This window comes from Monodon monoceros, unplaced genomic scaffold (genome assembly GCF_005190385.1).
Source record: "Monodon monoceros isolate NGI ecotype Baffin Bay Population unplaced genomic scaffold, NGI_Narwhal_1 Super_Scaffold_21, whole genome shotgun sequence".
NCBI lineage: Eukaryota > Metazoa > Chordata > Mammalia > Artiodactyla > Monodontidae > Monodon > Monodon monoceros.
The window spans coordinates 169,251,685-169,266,708 of NW_021703778.1; the positions used below are offsets into that span (position 1 = coordinate 169,251,685).

The 15,024-nt window shown below is 40.8% G+C and overlaps 1 protein-coding gene across 3 annotated transcripts in view; it reads left to right on the forward strand.

The window, feature by feature from the left end:
- Nucleotides 1–15,024, forward strand: part of EML1 (EMAP like 1) — an 85,459-nt gene that overhangs the window by 18,502 nt on the left and 51,933 nt on the right. For all 3 annotated transcript variants that reach the window (XM_029239535.1, XM_029239533.1, XM_029239534.1), the window contains exon 3: nt 10,693–10,827. In XM_029239535.1, the coding sequence (XP_029095368.1) occupies nt 10,693–10,827 (135 nt within the window). The remainder of the gene's footprint in view (nt 1–10,692; nt 10,828–15,024) is intronic.

The window sequence follows — 15,024 nt, forward strand, 5'->3', positions numbered from 1 at the left end:
TGTCAAGTATATTCTCATTGTTGTACAGCAGATCTCCAGAACTTTTTCGTCTTGCAGAACTGAAACTATTTATTGGCCAAAAAGTTCGTTCGGATTTTTCCCTAAGATGGGAAGGAGAAACCAGAACGAACTTTTTGGCCAACCCAATATATCTCTTCAACAGTAAATCCTCCTCAGAGCCCTTGGTGACCACCTTTTTCCTTTCTGTTTCTATGATTTGACTACATTAGATACTTCATATGAGTGGAATCATGCAGTATTTGTCCTTTCGTGGCTGACTTATTTCACTTAACATAATATCATCAAGGTTCATTCATACTGTAGCATGTGACAGTATTTCCTTTTTTTTTTTTTTTAAAGTGGCCTTGTATTTTATTTATTTATTTAGGCTGCGCTAGGTCTTAGTTGCAGCTCGCGGGATCTTCATTGCGGCATGCGTGATGTTTTAGTTGCAGCATGTGGGATCTTTAGCTGCAGCATGCCGACTCTTAGTTTCAGCATGCATGCAGGATCTAGTTCCCCCACCAGGGATCGAACCCGGGCCCCCTGCACAGGGAATGTGGAGTCTTACCCACTGGACCACCAGGGAAGTCCCAGGATTTTCTTCGTTATTAAGTCTATATAACATTCCGTTGTGTATTCTTTTTTTTGTTTTTTTTTTTTTTGCGGTACACGGGCCTCTCACTGTTGTGGCCTCTCCCGTTGCAGAGCACAGGCTCCAGACGCACAGGCTCAGCGGCCATGGCTCACAGGCCCAGCCGCTCCACGGCATGTGGGATCTTCCCGGACTGGGGCACGAACCTGTGTCCCCTGCATCGGCAGGTGGACTCTCAACCACTGCGCCACCAGGGAAGCCCAGTATACCACCTTTTCTTTATCCATTCATGTCAATGGATGTTAGGGTTTCTTCTACCTCTTGGCTATTGTGAATAATGCTGCAGTCAACATAGGTGTGCAGATATCTCTTTGAGATCCTGCTTTGAATTCTTTTGGATATATACTCAGAAGTGGGATTGCTGAGTCATATGGTAATTCTATTTTTAATTTTTTGAGGAACCTCCATAATGTTTTCCATAATGACTGCACCATTTTACATTCCCACTAACAGTGCACAAGGGTTCTAATTACTCCTCGTCCTTGCCCACATTTGTTATTTTCTGTTCTTGATAGTGGCCATTCTAATGGGTGTGAGGTGATATCTCATTATGGTTTTCATTTGCATTTCTCTTATTATTAGTGATGTTGAGCATCTTTTTCATATGCTTGTTGGCAATTTGTATATATCTTTCGGAAAATTTTCTATTCAAGTCCTTTTCCCATTTTTAATTGGGTTATTCATTTTTTTGTTATTGAATTGTAGGAGTTCCTTGTATATTCTGGATATTAATCCCTTACCAGATACATGATTCACAAATATTTTCTCCTGTTCCATACATTGCTTTCTCACTCTATTGATAGTTTCCTTTGCACAGAAGTTTTTAAGTTTGATGCAGTCCCATTTGTTTATTTTTAACATTTGGTGTCATATCCAAGAAATAATTGCTGAATCCAATGTCCTAAAGCTTTCCCCCTATGTTTTCTTCTAGGAGTTTCATAGTTCTAGGTCTTTAACACATTTCAAGTTAATTTTTGTATGTAGCATAAGGTAAGGGTCCAACTTCATTCTTTTGCATGTGGATGTCCAGTTTTCCCTACACCATTTGTTGATGAAACTGACTTTCCCCCTTGTGTAGTATTGGCACCCTTGCTGAAAATCATTTGCCCTTACATGCAAGGGATTATTTCTGGGCTCTCTATCCTGTTCCATTGGTCTATATTATCTGTCTTTATTCCAGTACCACACTGTCTTGATTACTGTTACTTTGTAGTATGTTTTGAAATCAGGAAATGTGAGTCCTCCAATTTTGTTCTTTTTCAAGATTGTTTTGGCTATTTGGGGTCCCTTTAGATTCCATATGAATTTTAGGATTTTTTTTTCTATTTCTCCAAAAAATGCCATTGGTATTTTGATAGGGGTTGCATTGAATCTGTAGATCACTTTGGGTAGTGTAGACATTTTAACATATTAAGTCTTCCAATCCCACAAAAATAGGATGACTTTCCATTTATTTGTATCTTCTTTGATTTCTTTCAGCAGTGTTTTGTAGTTTTCTGTCTACAAGTCTTTCACCTCTTTGGTTAAGTTTATTCCTAAGTAGTTTGTACTTTTTGATGCTATAATAAATGAGGTTATTTTCTGAATTTCCTTTTCAGATTGGTCATTGTTAGTGAATAGAAATACAACTGATTTCTGTGTTTTGGCTTTTGTATCCTGCAACTTTGGTGAAATTATTAGTTTTAACATTTTTTTGTGTGGAATCTTTAGGGTTTTCCCTAAGATCATGTCATCTGCAAACAGAGATAGTTTTACTTCTTCCTTTCCAACATGGATGCCTTTTATTTTTCTTACATGTCTTATTGCTCTGGCTAGGACTTCCAGTACTGTGTTCAATAGAGATGAGAGTGAGCATCCTTGCCTTATTCCTGACCTTAGGAGAAAAGCTTTCACCATGGAGTGTTTCACCATTGAGTATGAGTTCACTGTGGGCTTTTCATATATGGTTTTTACTATGTTGAGGTAGTTTTCTTCTATTCCTAGTTTGAGTGTTTTTATCATGAGGGGTGTTGAGTTTTGTCAAGTGCTTTTTCTGCATCAATTTAGATGATCGTGTGGTTTTTGTCTTTCATTCTCTTAATATTATATCAATTCTCTTATGTTGAACCATCCTTGCATTACAGGTGTAAATCCCACTTGGTCATGGTGTATAATCCTTTTAATGTGCTGTTAAATTCAGTTTGGTAGTATTTTGTTGATTTTTGCATCATTATTTATCAGAGTTATTGGCATGTATTTTTTCTTGTTGTGTCTTTTTTTTTTTTTTTGGTATCTGAATAATGCTGGCCTCCTAGAATGAGATTGGATGTGCCCCCACTGCCCCTTTAGTCTTTAGAAGAGTTTGAGGAGGATTGGTATTAGTTCTTTAAATGTTTGGTAGAATTCTGGAGTCATGCCATCTGGTCCTGGGCTTTGCTTTGTTGGGAGAGTTTTGATTACTGCTTCAATCTCCTTACTAGTTATAGGTCTATTCAGAGTTTTCAGTACTTCATGATTCAGTCTTGATAGGTTGTATGTTTCTAGGAATTTATTCATTTCTTCTAGTTTATTCAATTTGTTGGCATGCATTTATTCATTGTAGTCTCTTATAATTCTTTTTATTTCTGTGACATCAGTTGTAATAGTCCCTCTTTAGTTTCTAATTTTAGTTATTTGAGTCTTGTCTCTTTTTCTCAGTTTAATGGAGGATTTGGCAATTTTATTGATCTTTTCAAAAATCAACTCTTGGTTTCACGGACTTTTTTCTACTGTTTTTCTTTTCTCCATTTTGTTTATCTCTACTGTAATCTTTATTATTACCTTCCCTCTGCTAACTTTTAGCTTTATTTGTTGTTGTTTTTTTCTGTTTCCTTGAGGTATAAAGTTAAGTTGTTGATTTCAGATCTTCTTTTTAATGCAAGTGTTTTCACAGCTATAAACTTCCCTCTTAGCACTGCTTTCTCTGCATCCCACAAGTTTTAGAATGTTTTGTTTTCATTTGTCTCTAGATATTTTCAAAATTCTCTTGCGATTTCTTCTTCAACTCATTGGCTGTTTAAAGAGTGAGTTGCTGAATTTCAAGATTGACTTTTTAAAGTAGCAAGTAGTTAATGAAAAAATGAGATTCTTTTTCTTTATTCTTAAAGAAAATAAACTTTTAAAATTTGTATCTCTATATATTTGGCATTTAAGTAAAAGGAAAATTTTTTTTCAGAGCAAAAAATCATAAAAGTAAAATTTGAAATGTAGATACAATTTCTAGCTTTCAGTTCCTTTCATGAGAGCATATGTCAAGCATCCTTGCACTTTGATTTTGTGGAAGGCTCTGTGTTTGATCCAAAGTAACTTTGATGTAGTACAATAATATCCTTCACTTAATAGACTGTTTGTGGTTTTCTCAGACCTTGCAGGATTAATTGGCACAACTGTTAGAATCCCTGGCAAATTGTGTTTTTGAGTCCTAGCATTTGAAACATCGATTCAGGGTAGGATAAGGCTGGGGAATGAGATGTAAGCAGATGGCTACAGGAGTGAGGCTCTGCTGAAGAATCTAATGGATACTTTCCCACAGGATGTGAAAAAGACAAAGAGCCCTAATGGTGCTTCGGGCCCCCTTTAAATCAGTGATGATGATAGAAATTATCTTTTAATAATAAAAGTGTACAAAGCATCAAGCTTTTAATACCATTATCACTGATCCTCAAAACAACCTTCCAGGGTAGATATTATTATCCCTGTTTTGCCAGTGGGTAAACTGACGCTCAAAGAAGTGAAGTAACTTGCCCGGGATCAAGTGAGTAGAGAGCCTGGGCTCAAACGCAGGTCTTTCTGGATCCAGAGCTCACACTCCTTTCACTGTGATAGGCTGCTTCTTGCAAAGATTTCCAGGTCAGCGCTTACATCTACTCATAAAAAAATGCTTGATATAATTGCTCTTTGGAAACCATCCCTTTTGTGTTCCCCATCCTGTCTGGGTGATGCTCTTTAGAAACAGTGATGTTCTGAGATGCCCCTGAGGGTGCTGACAGGAGTAGCAGGCAGGGGCGAGGGTGACTGAACAGAGATTGGCAGCAAGTTGCGACCCTGAGAGACAGAATTGCCCATTCATATGGGGCTGCAGGGCCTGAACTCCCATTACAGGACCAGGCCCCTTGCTGTGAGCAGAAGCCTGGGTCCTCTGCCCCCCGTTTCAGCCATGTATGAAGGAGCTCATGGACAGTGCTTGCCCTCAGCAATATTATCTTAGAAGGAAAGGATGGTGGCGGGGGAAGATAATCAGTAGCCATCATATTTTATATATGTGTGTATGTGCGTGTGTGTGTGTGCGTGTATTAGCATTTAAACAATAACCTTCCTTCTAGAAATGTTCTTAGGCCTTTGTAGACTTTTCTTTTTAATTTACAAAATAATCAGTTTTATTCATTTGATAAGCTAATGTCCAGCAGCCAACTAGAAATACATGGTTTTCTAGATTGAGTGTCTGAGACTCTTGGTGTTTCGGTGTAAAGCATAGTGATTCATTTATTTTGTTCCTCTGCCTTTTGTGGGCTTCCGTGGATGTGAATTCCCATCTGTCTGGAAGTTGGAAACCCGAACAGTGGCAGATAATAATTACTCTGTGACGAAGTTCCTATAGATCTCTCCTTGGAGAATTTTGAAAACAGAAGCAAGCTGGGCATTCCGCCTGTTAGGATTAAAACAACCTCCGAGCCATTTCAAATACATTTATAATCATGTAGGAATTTTTCTGTAATCAGAGTTCCAAATTAACCAAGCTGGGGCATCTCTGGTGTGTGGATGGGTATATGTTTGTTTTCTTTTCTCCGGGGTTTTTTCAGCCTAGTACTAAAGAACAAAATCCCCTTTGGAAATTGTCCAGCACCCAGGGGTTGTGCTTTGTGTTGCCAATTAAGACTTCGATTGGGGGCGTGATTTGGAATCCTTGGGAAAAGTTTTGTTTCCATTAGTGAAAGGAGAAAAGGCAGAAAATCCGGGGAAGACATTGTAGGGTCATACCTTCCTCAGTGGGGATGCTGGAGCTGACAATAGAATAACATTTCCACTGGCTCAAAACAATCACTCATTCTTTCCACTCCTAAGTAGAGCTTTACAATAGGGCAAAGCTGTGAGAAGAGAGATCAAAAGAACAAAACTGGTACAAAAAGAGAGCATTATTTTTAAAATGCTCTGCTCCAGTTGGAAGGTAGGATGGTAAATATCTATGGCTTTCGAACAAACAGCTGATAATCCTTTAGAAAAATAGTTGCACTCATTAGAAATAACAGCATTTGTAAAAATACCAAAGTCAGTGCCAGGTACTTACATGATTTAAATCTGCTTTGGTTTTTTTTTTTTTTCCTAATATACTCTTTATCATTGAGATCCATTGAAATGTATGTGTTAAATTCAGGTTTTGAGTGTGATCTCTGTAACAAGCTAGAAATGGGAGTTGATGCTGTTGAACAGAGGAAGATGAATTGGTACTTATTCTCTTATCAGAAGTGTTGCAATTCCCCCCTCTGGGCTCAGGTAGTTGGCTTCATATGATAGAAAAAAAACTTATTTTGGTCTGTCAAATTCTCTAAGGCCACCAGCCTTCTTAGGAAATGCCTTGGTTTTTGCTACAAAGATGTCTTTAGACAAAGATAAGAGCATTTCCTAATTACTGAAGTTGCATGACCTCAATCTGTCACAATTACCTCACCCCTTGCAGGACAAAAACCAGGTTAGTCCCGGTCCCATGTTGATTTGCCAGTGCTCAGCGTAGAGCCCAGTATAAATTGATTCCAAATGAGTATTTGTTGAGTAGATAATCGTTTTAATCTAGCGTTAATCCCTCCGGCTGTCATGGCAAATGACCTCATCAGAAAATCTCGGGTCACGAGTACAAGCTTCCCCTCAGATTAGTATTTTCTTTCTTTCTTTCCTTTTTATTTACTTATTCATTTATTTATTTATGAATAGGACCCGGCTGTGCCGGGTCTTCGTTGCAGCATGCGGGATCTTTTAGTTGCGGCATGCGGGATCTAGTTTCCTGACCAGAGACTGAACCCGGGCCCCCTGCATTGGGAGCGCAGAGGCTTCCACCGGACCACCAGGGAAGTCCCAGTATTTTTTTCAGTTGTAAAAGTTTGAGATCTTTTCTGCAAAATTTTGGAAAACCAATTCTTGGTTTTAAATCACATAATGAAAGAAAGATGCTGTGGTAACTTACTACGTTTAGCGTTATTATTTAACCTTAAGAAGAAAGATGGCCATTTTTCCTCTGTTCTCCCTTTGCAGAGATTTTATTATGTCTAAAATTTAGTTTAAATTGGCAAAAACCATTGAATGCAACCGTAGTGTAAGGCAAAGAACCATTGTATTTTCAGAACTTTGGGTTTGAGAGTGGAGGTTGAGAGCAGAAGGGAAGAGAAATGATGGTATCTGCATTTCTACACCAAAAATGCTTGCCTTAAGCAGTGAAACATTGTGCTGTGTTATTATACAGTCTCTCACAAGCTAGGACTTCTACCACTTTCAAAATAAAGCACATGATTTCTCACTTGCTGTCCAGAGGGAGCATAACTTCTTTGATATTCCCTGCTGGTTGTTGAAGGAGGCTTCTCTCAGTGAGTATACAGTATCACTTCTTCTGGCCGCCCTTGTTCCTGCAGATGTCTTGTCTTCAAGCTCTATTTTCTGTCCTTCACTCTGAGTCCTAGTAAATCCTCTTTAATTCATGAGAGCTCTTGGCTCTCAAAAGGAAATTTCTTGTTTTTTCTACGTATACAACAATAGTAGATTTTTTTTAAAGCTTAACATTTCAATGCAAATGCGTGAATGACAAATATCTTGAAGGAGCCGCGATGGATTATATCCAAGTCTGTATATGCAAACCAAAATGTTTTCCCATTTTAATGTGCGGTGTATTCTGTAATTTATTGAAGTTTACCAAAATATTTTTCCACGCTTTTATTGTTGCAGTCGTGTTTATTCTGCTTTGTTTCCGTGCCTCTCACACGTAGATTAAACAGGTCTGTGAGTCTTCTCAATGCATGCAGACTGAACAGTTCCACACCCAGGTGAGGAGTACTTAGATTTACTTTGTAACCCTCACTAATGCTTTGGTAGTTCTACCACCCTTTTAGTGCAGTAGCTTAGAGGGCCTTCTCCGATGCCTGCCATTGATCAAGGCTTAAATCATATAACTGTATTAATTATTGACCTTTATTGGATTTTTAGACGTCCAACATCTCTGTTCAACAGGTCCTCAAAACTAACGTACTTCGGTGTTTCATAAATTGCAGGCGGTCTTTATTTTATTTATTTATTTTTTGGCCATGCCGCACAGCTTGTGGGATCTTAGTTCCCTGAGCAGGGATCAAACGCGGGCCCTCTGCAGTGAAAGCGAGGAGTCCTAACCACTGGCCCACCAGGGAATTCCCTAGGTGGCCTTAACTAGGAGGCCCAGTAGAGAGCAAGGGGTCAAGTAACCTCAGACGTGTTGCTTTGTATCCCTGAAGCTGTCCCCTCATCTGGAGAATAGGGACCATGATACTTCTGCAGGGGATGTGAGGTTTAAATTAAATGATTCATATAAAACGCGAAGCTCTTAATACATGCGAACCGTTGCTGCCCATGGTTCCATCACTGATCTCCCCTCTTAACTCTTCCAGCCACCAGGTTGAGTGTTGATTATTAGAAAATCGATTAACGTTTGCTATCATTGATTAATAGTCATGGCTTTTCAGCTCTTTAAGGGTGTTTTATACAAGCCTTTAAAATGCCATGAACTTACCCTGAACTCCCACAGGGACACTATGGAGGTGCCGCTCAGGGCTGCCAGCTGCTGGGGCAGTGTGCCTGAGAGCCTCGGCGGGCCAGATGCTTAGCAGGGAGAGCTCCCACAACGTGGAATTAGCTTGGTGTTTTTCGTCACTGGAAGATCTTGAACTTTAAACATAAAGGTTTCTGTAATTTTTAGACTTCAATCCTAAATTTCAGAAATGTAATGCTCTCCTAAGATCTATAATTTCCTTGTCCTCAAATTGAGAGTTCTAAAAATTCACATTTTGACCTTAAGGCACACCCGTGCAGATCCCAGCTGTGAGATCCTGGGGCTGTCAATTCAGAGTTTCCTCAGTGACCAGAAAGACTACGCAGAAAGTGTCTTCAGATCATCATGATTATGGTCATTTTATTTATGTTCATTCACTCAGGGAGCGAGATGGCTTTTCAAAAGCCGATACACCGTGCAGTTTTTGAAAACGTGCTAAGAGATTATTTACTGACCGATCGGAAGTGACAGAGGAAAAAGGACTTAAAGTTGGCCCAAAGGAAGGCAGAGATGAGGAGGAAAAAGAGAATGAAGGGAAGACAGCAGAGCATCCCGTGTGCAAGGCTCTTGCACATTCTGTGTTATTTAATTGTGAGAAGGGAAGGCTTTGGAATCCAGCCCAGGGGCAGTAGTCTCACTGTCCAAGCTTCTCAGCTCCTGCCTGTGTCCTCCGGATTGAAATTCAGGTCCGTCTCCACCCTGCCCTGACTGGAGCCCCTGAGGCTTCATCATCATCACCGAGGTCCCCCTCCTGCGTCCACGACCCCAGCACCTTAACTGTCCTCTGGGGGTTCTTCCTCCCCAGTCCCTCGGGGTTTATCTGCTACCTGAGATTCCTGTGGCAGTTCCTCAACTCACGTCTTACAAAGTCACTCTTTCCCGGGGAGGTTCTCTCCGTTCTCATCTTCTCTCCTTCCCGGCGTGTAGATTTCCTCCGCGTCCATAGCTCAGTGACCCCCCCCCCCCCAGTTGACAGTGCCAATCCCGAGCCACCTCCTGGGTTGCAGACTTGCGTTATCGCCCACCTGCACCTTGACTCTGTGCATCCAGACCAGACCTGCCCCCGCAGCCCCACCCGGGAGCGGCACCACCATCCACTCTTGTCCTTCTTTCTTCCTCACGGAGCAGGTGCTAAATTATAGCATCACATGCCTCTGCCTGTGACAGGGTCAGGGTGACACTACCATTGATCGTTTCATTTATTTCACCCTTTCATTTAATTAATATTTATCAAGCTTCTATACTAGGCTCTGCAAAGAATATAAGAATGATAAATGAGATGGGATCTCAGGAAACATATGGCCTAATGATGAAGATAAAAAAAACAAACAAAGAAACTTTACAGGGCTGCCTGTAATACACTTCCGGGCTCCAAGAGCAAACCATCAACCTACAGCCCCTGCCCTGGCTAACTGACCCCTCACGCCTGTGAATTACCTGTGCGTGGGGTATCCCTTTTCCTAGGACAGGCTCTTCCCTACTGTGTCATTATAACACGTTCAAGCCGTTCATTTTCTGTCTCCCAGAAATTCACAGTCTTCGGGAAGTCTTCCCCAGACATCCCTCACCAGGCTTCCAACCACTGTAGTCCCTCTGTTTATTCAGAAGGAAGTAAGCACTTGCATGGGCACCACCTCTAAACAGAGGCATCCTATAGAGAGTGGAATGTCTTTGTCCCACGTATGCCTTTAGACCAGAGTTCTTCCATATCAGCACTATTGACATTTGGGGCTGGATCATTCTTTGTCGCGGGGCTGTCCTGGGCATTATAGGGTGTTTAGCAGCATCCCTGGCCTCTATGCATTAGATGTAGCAGCCCTCCCCCTGCCCCAGTTGTGACAAGCAAAAGTGTCTCCAGACATTGTCAGATGTCCCTGGGGGGCAGAGTCACCCCTGGTTGAGCACCACTGGTCTAGACTGAAACCTGCACAAGGGCGGGGTCACCTCCCACTAGGCCCCTGGAGAGTTCTCACGGTATTGTTGGGAATCTTACCTTTCAAATTCTTCTATGACCTTGAACTACACTGATTGCCACAGTTACGAAGGCAATGAGTAGAGGCGTTGATCTCAAGTGACATTCTGAAAAGTTTTTTGATCTCTATAGTTAGGAATTTCAAACCACTCTATCTTTTAAATATCCACATGGAAATAGAATGTTCTATGTATATATTTTCACACTCAGCAATAAAATAAAATCACTCCGTGAAGGATTTCATTGTCATTTACTTTGTACTTTTAGTACCATCAAGAGGACCAGCTCTTCCGAACGGGTATCTCCTGGTGGTCGAAGGGAAAGCTATGGGGATTCCAAAGGAAACCGGAATCGCACGGGATCCACCAGCAGTTCTTCTAGTGGCAAAAAGAACAGTGAAAGGTAAGGGGCGTCTTACTTCTGGTTCCTGCGATTCAGATATTGTGTGGCCTCTTTTCCCAGAGGTGAATCAGAAGACCCCCTAATACGCACACAAGCTGTGAGCCCTCCATGCCCCATACTCCTTCTCCTGACGTCACTGTGGGCGCTAATCAAACAGCTGCGGGTCACAGCTCACACCAGTTATCATCCAAGTAGAAAATTACAACTTGAACTCTCAGGGCTCCTATTCAGACAGAAGTCGTTTCCGAGAGTTTGCTTAGTACCAACTCCATGGAACCTGAGAACCTGTTCTGAATTTCCATACGGAGCACTTTACATTTCTAATACTCTCTGCTGCTTTTTTAAAATCAGTTTCAGTGGCTTGTTTGTGAACAGTATTTTCTGCGACAGACTGGGTGAAAAGTTGTAATTTTATGATTTGTCCGAAACTATTTTTAATATTGAGCTAACACCAGAACTAGGAACTATTTTCTTTCTGGTTTCATGAAACATGCTTTGAGTTTTTTCTTTGAGGTTGGTTTATAATGGATTATGATAGCTCCCTGTTAATAGTAACATTTTATTAGTGAAAGCTAATTTGGGACATTTTAAGAGCTTGTATTTTTTTGTTTTTTGTTTTGGCGGTACGCGGGCCTCTCACTGTTGTGGCCTCTCCCGTTGCGGAGCACAGGCTCCGGACGCGCAGGCTCAGCGGCCATGGCTCATGGGCCCAGCCGCTCCACGGCATGTGGGATCTTCCCGGACCGGGGCACGAACCCGCGTCCCCTGCATCGGCAGGCGGACTCTCAACCACTGCGCCACCAGGGAAGCCCTAAGAGCTTGTTTTATGTTTAAGAATGTATTGTGTATTTGAGATCAGTTTCTCTGTCTCTGTATATATCTACTCAATGTACTTTATTCTCTCTTTTTAAACATTGTGCTTTAATTCTATTCTCTCTATTGAGCAAGGCTTAGGAAGGAATTTCAGCTTCACAGGCTAACCATGTTTTGTTTTGTTTTTTTCCAAATGTTCGTGTAAGGAGAAGGCTTAGTCATAAAGCAGTGGACTCCAACCCACAGGCTGAAAAATTTCCAAGCTTGTAAGTCCATTCTGATTCAGTCCTGTAAAGGAAGCTTAAACCCTTTTTCAGTTTTATTCCTAAAAGATATGTTTTGTAGAAAGAGGTACAGGGGCCTCTCATATCTCTAGCAGGTCAAGTCCACAGTCCATTAACAATCTCAAAACCACTAACATGGGGTTGTCTTCTAATTTAGACTATTAATAGGACTTCTTATCAGAAGATTATGCTAATTGGGTGATAATACCTTGGAAATAAGGCCAAGTAGTTAAAATGGCAGCAGAGCGTGAGTGAGAGATGCAGGGTGGCCTTTAGGCTTCTCTGAATTCAGCGTAAGCTTGGAAGTTGACCTGAGATGTCTAGATCTTGGCAGTTCTTAAAAACCTGGCTCCTTCTCTGCACATCTGATTTGTATTAAGAATTTCCAAAAAGAATCTGCATCGTGCAAACTCCAGATCTGTTGTATCTTTTAAATCCTATGGCTTTGCTAAGTGTGCTGGGTAAATATTTCCATGAAAGATATTTACAAAGGGTTTTTTTGTTTTTTAATGCTACCGTAGGAAATTTTGATTTGGAAATGAGGGACTGGGAAAATTTACTAATCATTTTATAAAAATAATTCAGGCAACTAAACACGTCCCTTTAAACATAAATTCTTTGTCTCATTAGAGCCCGGGAATAGTAGCTGAGGCGCACGTAGCACTGAACTGGTTGAGTCGCACCTAAGGAGCTTCAGAGAGAAAGTTCCTGCCTTCTCTTAGGTCATTGCTGGTACCGACAGACACCTTTAGGGGCCCATGGGAATGATGGCAGCAGGAACTCCGACAGAAGGAAGAAGTAGCTGAGAAGCAATAGAGGTGAAGGTCAAGCTGGTGCTTCTGTTGCTGCCTGCCCATTTCCCTTCATCTTTCCTTTCCATTCCCATATGAAGAGCCCCGCTCTTGGGCTACCTTGACCTTGTACCGATTCAGAGCTGGAGTCTAATGGACCAATGCCCAGTCCCCGTGGCTTAAAGCAGGCAAAGAAAGGGATAGAGAGGTGGGCTCGGTGCAATTCCCCTTTTAAACCTGATCCTCGGTGGTCTAAGACAGCGTGACCTCTTCTGCATCACACCCAAGTATTTGTCCATGGTGCCAGGATGCTGTCTGACGTTGTTCTCGGTTCCAGAATGCTGTCTTGCATTTTAACACATTGTCCATATTTGGTTACTATAAACAGCAAGATGTAATGGAAAGGACACAGGCTCTGGAGTAAAAGGGAGATCTGGGTTTGTAAGTGAATTTGGCCAGTTAACTTCTCTGAGCCTCAGTTTTTGCCCTCTGTGAATTAGGGATTTTATACCTAATTCCCTTGAATCTTGTCAAAGAGCTAACTGGGTAGGAAAACACCTATCATAGCACTTGGCACTCAGTAACGGCAGCTGTTATAAATTGAGACCTGTGCAGAGTAGAAGAAAATAATTCCAAAATTCTGAACTTCATTTCCTCGTTGGTAAGATGAAGGTGGCGGATGACACCTGAAGTTATTAGTCTGTTTTTGGTCTAACGCATATTAACTTACATTCACAGGACACAGTCGTATGAGTGCAACCTGGATTTTGGCAAAATGTAAAATTGGTTGGGGAGAAATAAAGTATTATACAGTCATCCCAGGTTGTCCGAGGGGGATTGGTTCCAGGGTCCCACCCCCATACCAAGGACAGACGCTCAAGTCCTTTAGTCAGTGGGTTCTGCCTCCACAGATTCAACCGTGGATCTTTACGATCGTGGGCGTTTAATTCCGCAGATGCAGAACCTGCGGAGACAGAGGACCGACCATATGTTCTCATGGTTGTTACTGTCACATCAGAATGAGCTGGTGTGCAGGCCCCGAGATTCACAGGAAAGCTTATCAGAATGTGAGTGAGTGAGGTGTAACTTTGGGTCTGTCCTGATTTGCAGAAGCAAGTCCTTCACACAGGGCAGTGCTTTAACTTGTGTCAATCACAGACTGTTTGCTGTAAGGCTCACAATGACCACACACCATATACAACGCTGTCTTCAATGCACCTGGCACTTCTGTGAAAATTAGAAGGAGGCTCCTTTCAACATTTATATTTCTCAATAATAATAATTACACTCCCTATAAACTGTACAGATCTTACTGTCCAACATAAAATAATAGTGTTTTTGATGTCCTAAACATTCCCGTTTTCCAAGATACATTAATCTGTTTAATAATAATTATGTGTTCTGTGTTCATAGAAACTATTATTCCTGAGAGTTTCACTTTTCGTGCTCCTGTATCTCGTTTTCTTTGGAAATGGTCATGAGAGTCAACAGTTTCTCTTGTGACATTGTAGACTTTTATCTTAGAATAGTTAACATTTTAAAATATTTTGCTTGTAATGAGCCACAGAATTTTAACAGCCCTTATTAATCTTTGTACTGACAAAACTTTCATAAGAACAAAAGCAATATATGGCAATGTAATATTCACTTTATATATTATTGATTGTAAGTGAATATTAACAATTATACAGTGATTTGTGTCATAATGAAGTATTTATTCAATTTAAATAGGGAATCGCCAATAACATTCTGATAAACAACCTGTACTATCTAATGTCGCCAGTAGACTAATCCAAGAGAGGTTTTTTTTAAATTTTTTTTTAAATGTTTTATATCAGACAGAAGGACAACTACTGTTTGTAATGCATAGTTTATGTTAGATGTTGCTAGACTGATAAAATGTTTCAATTATCCAACTGGTTCCTCCTTTGTAGTTCTGGCTGGAATAGGATATATCAACTTTGTAAACAAGACACTTTGTTTCCATCAAAAAGTTGTTGCCGTATGAGCTGATTTTGTTAGAACAAGAAATGTTTCAGCCATCTGCTGGAAACCTTGTAACACACAAATAAACTGCCCATCTTTGGAGTAAACAAATATGAAGAAAGCTTCAAAATTATGAAGACGTCTACCACATAAAAGTGTTCCCTTAGATCCCCTTCTGTGTTGTGCAACTGGCTGCTTTATCCAGGCTGTGAAGTTCAGAACCCTAAGCGGAGCTCTCAGCTCCATCCTTCTTTAAGCTCTAGCGTTCAATGAGGCAGTCTTGTTTTTTTTAATTTATTTCATTTAAGTAGAGTTGATTTACA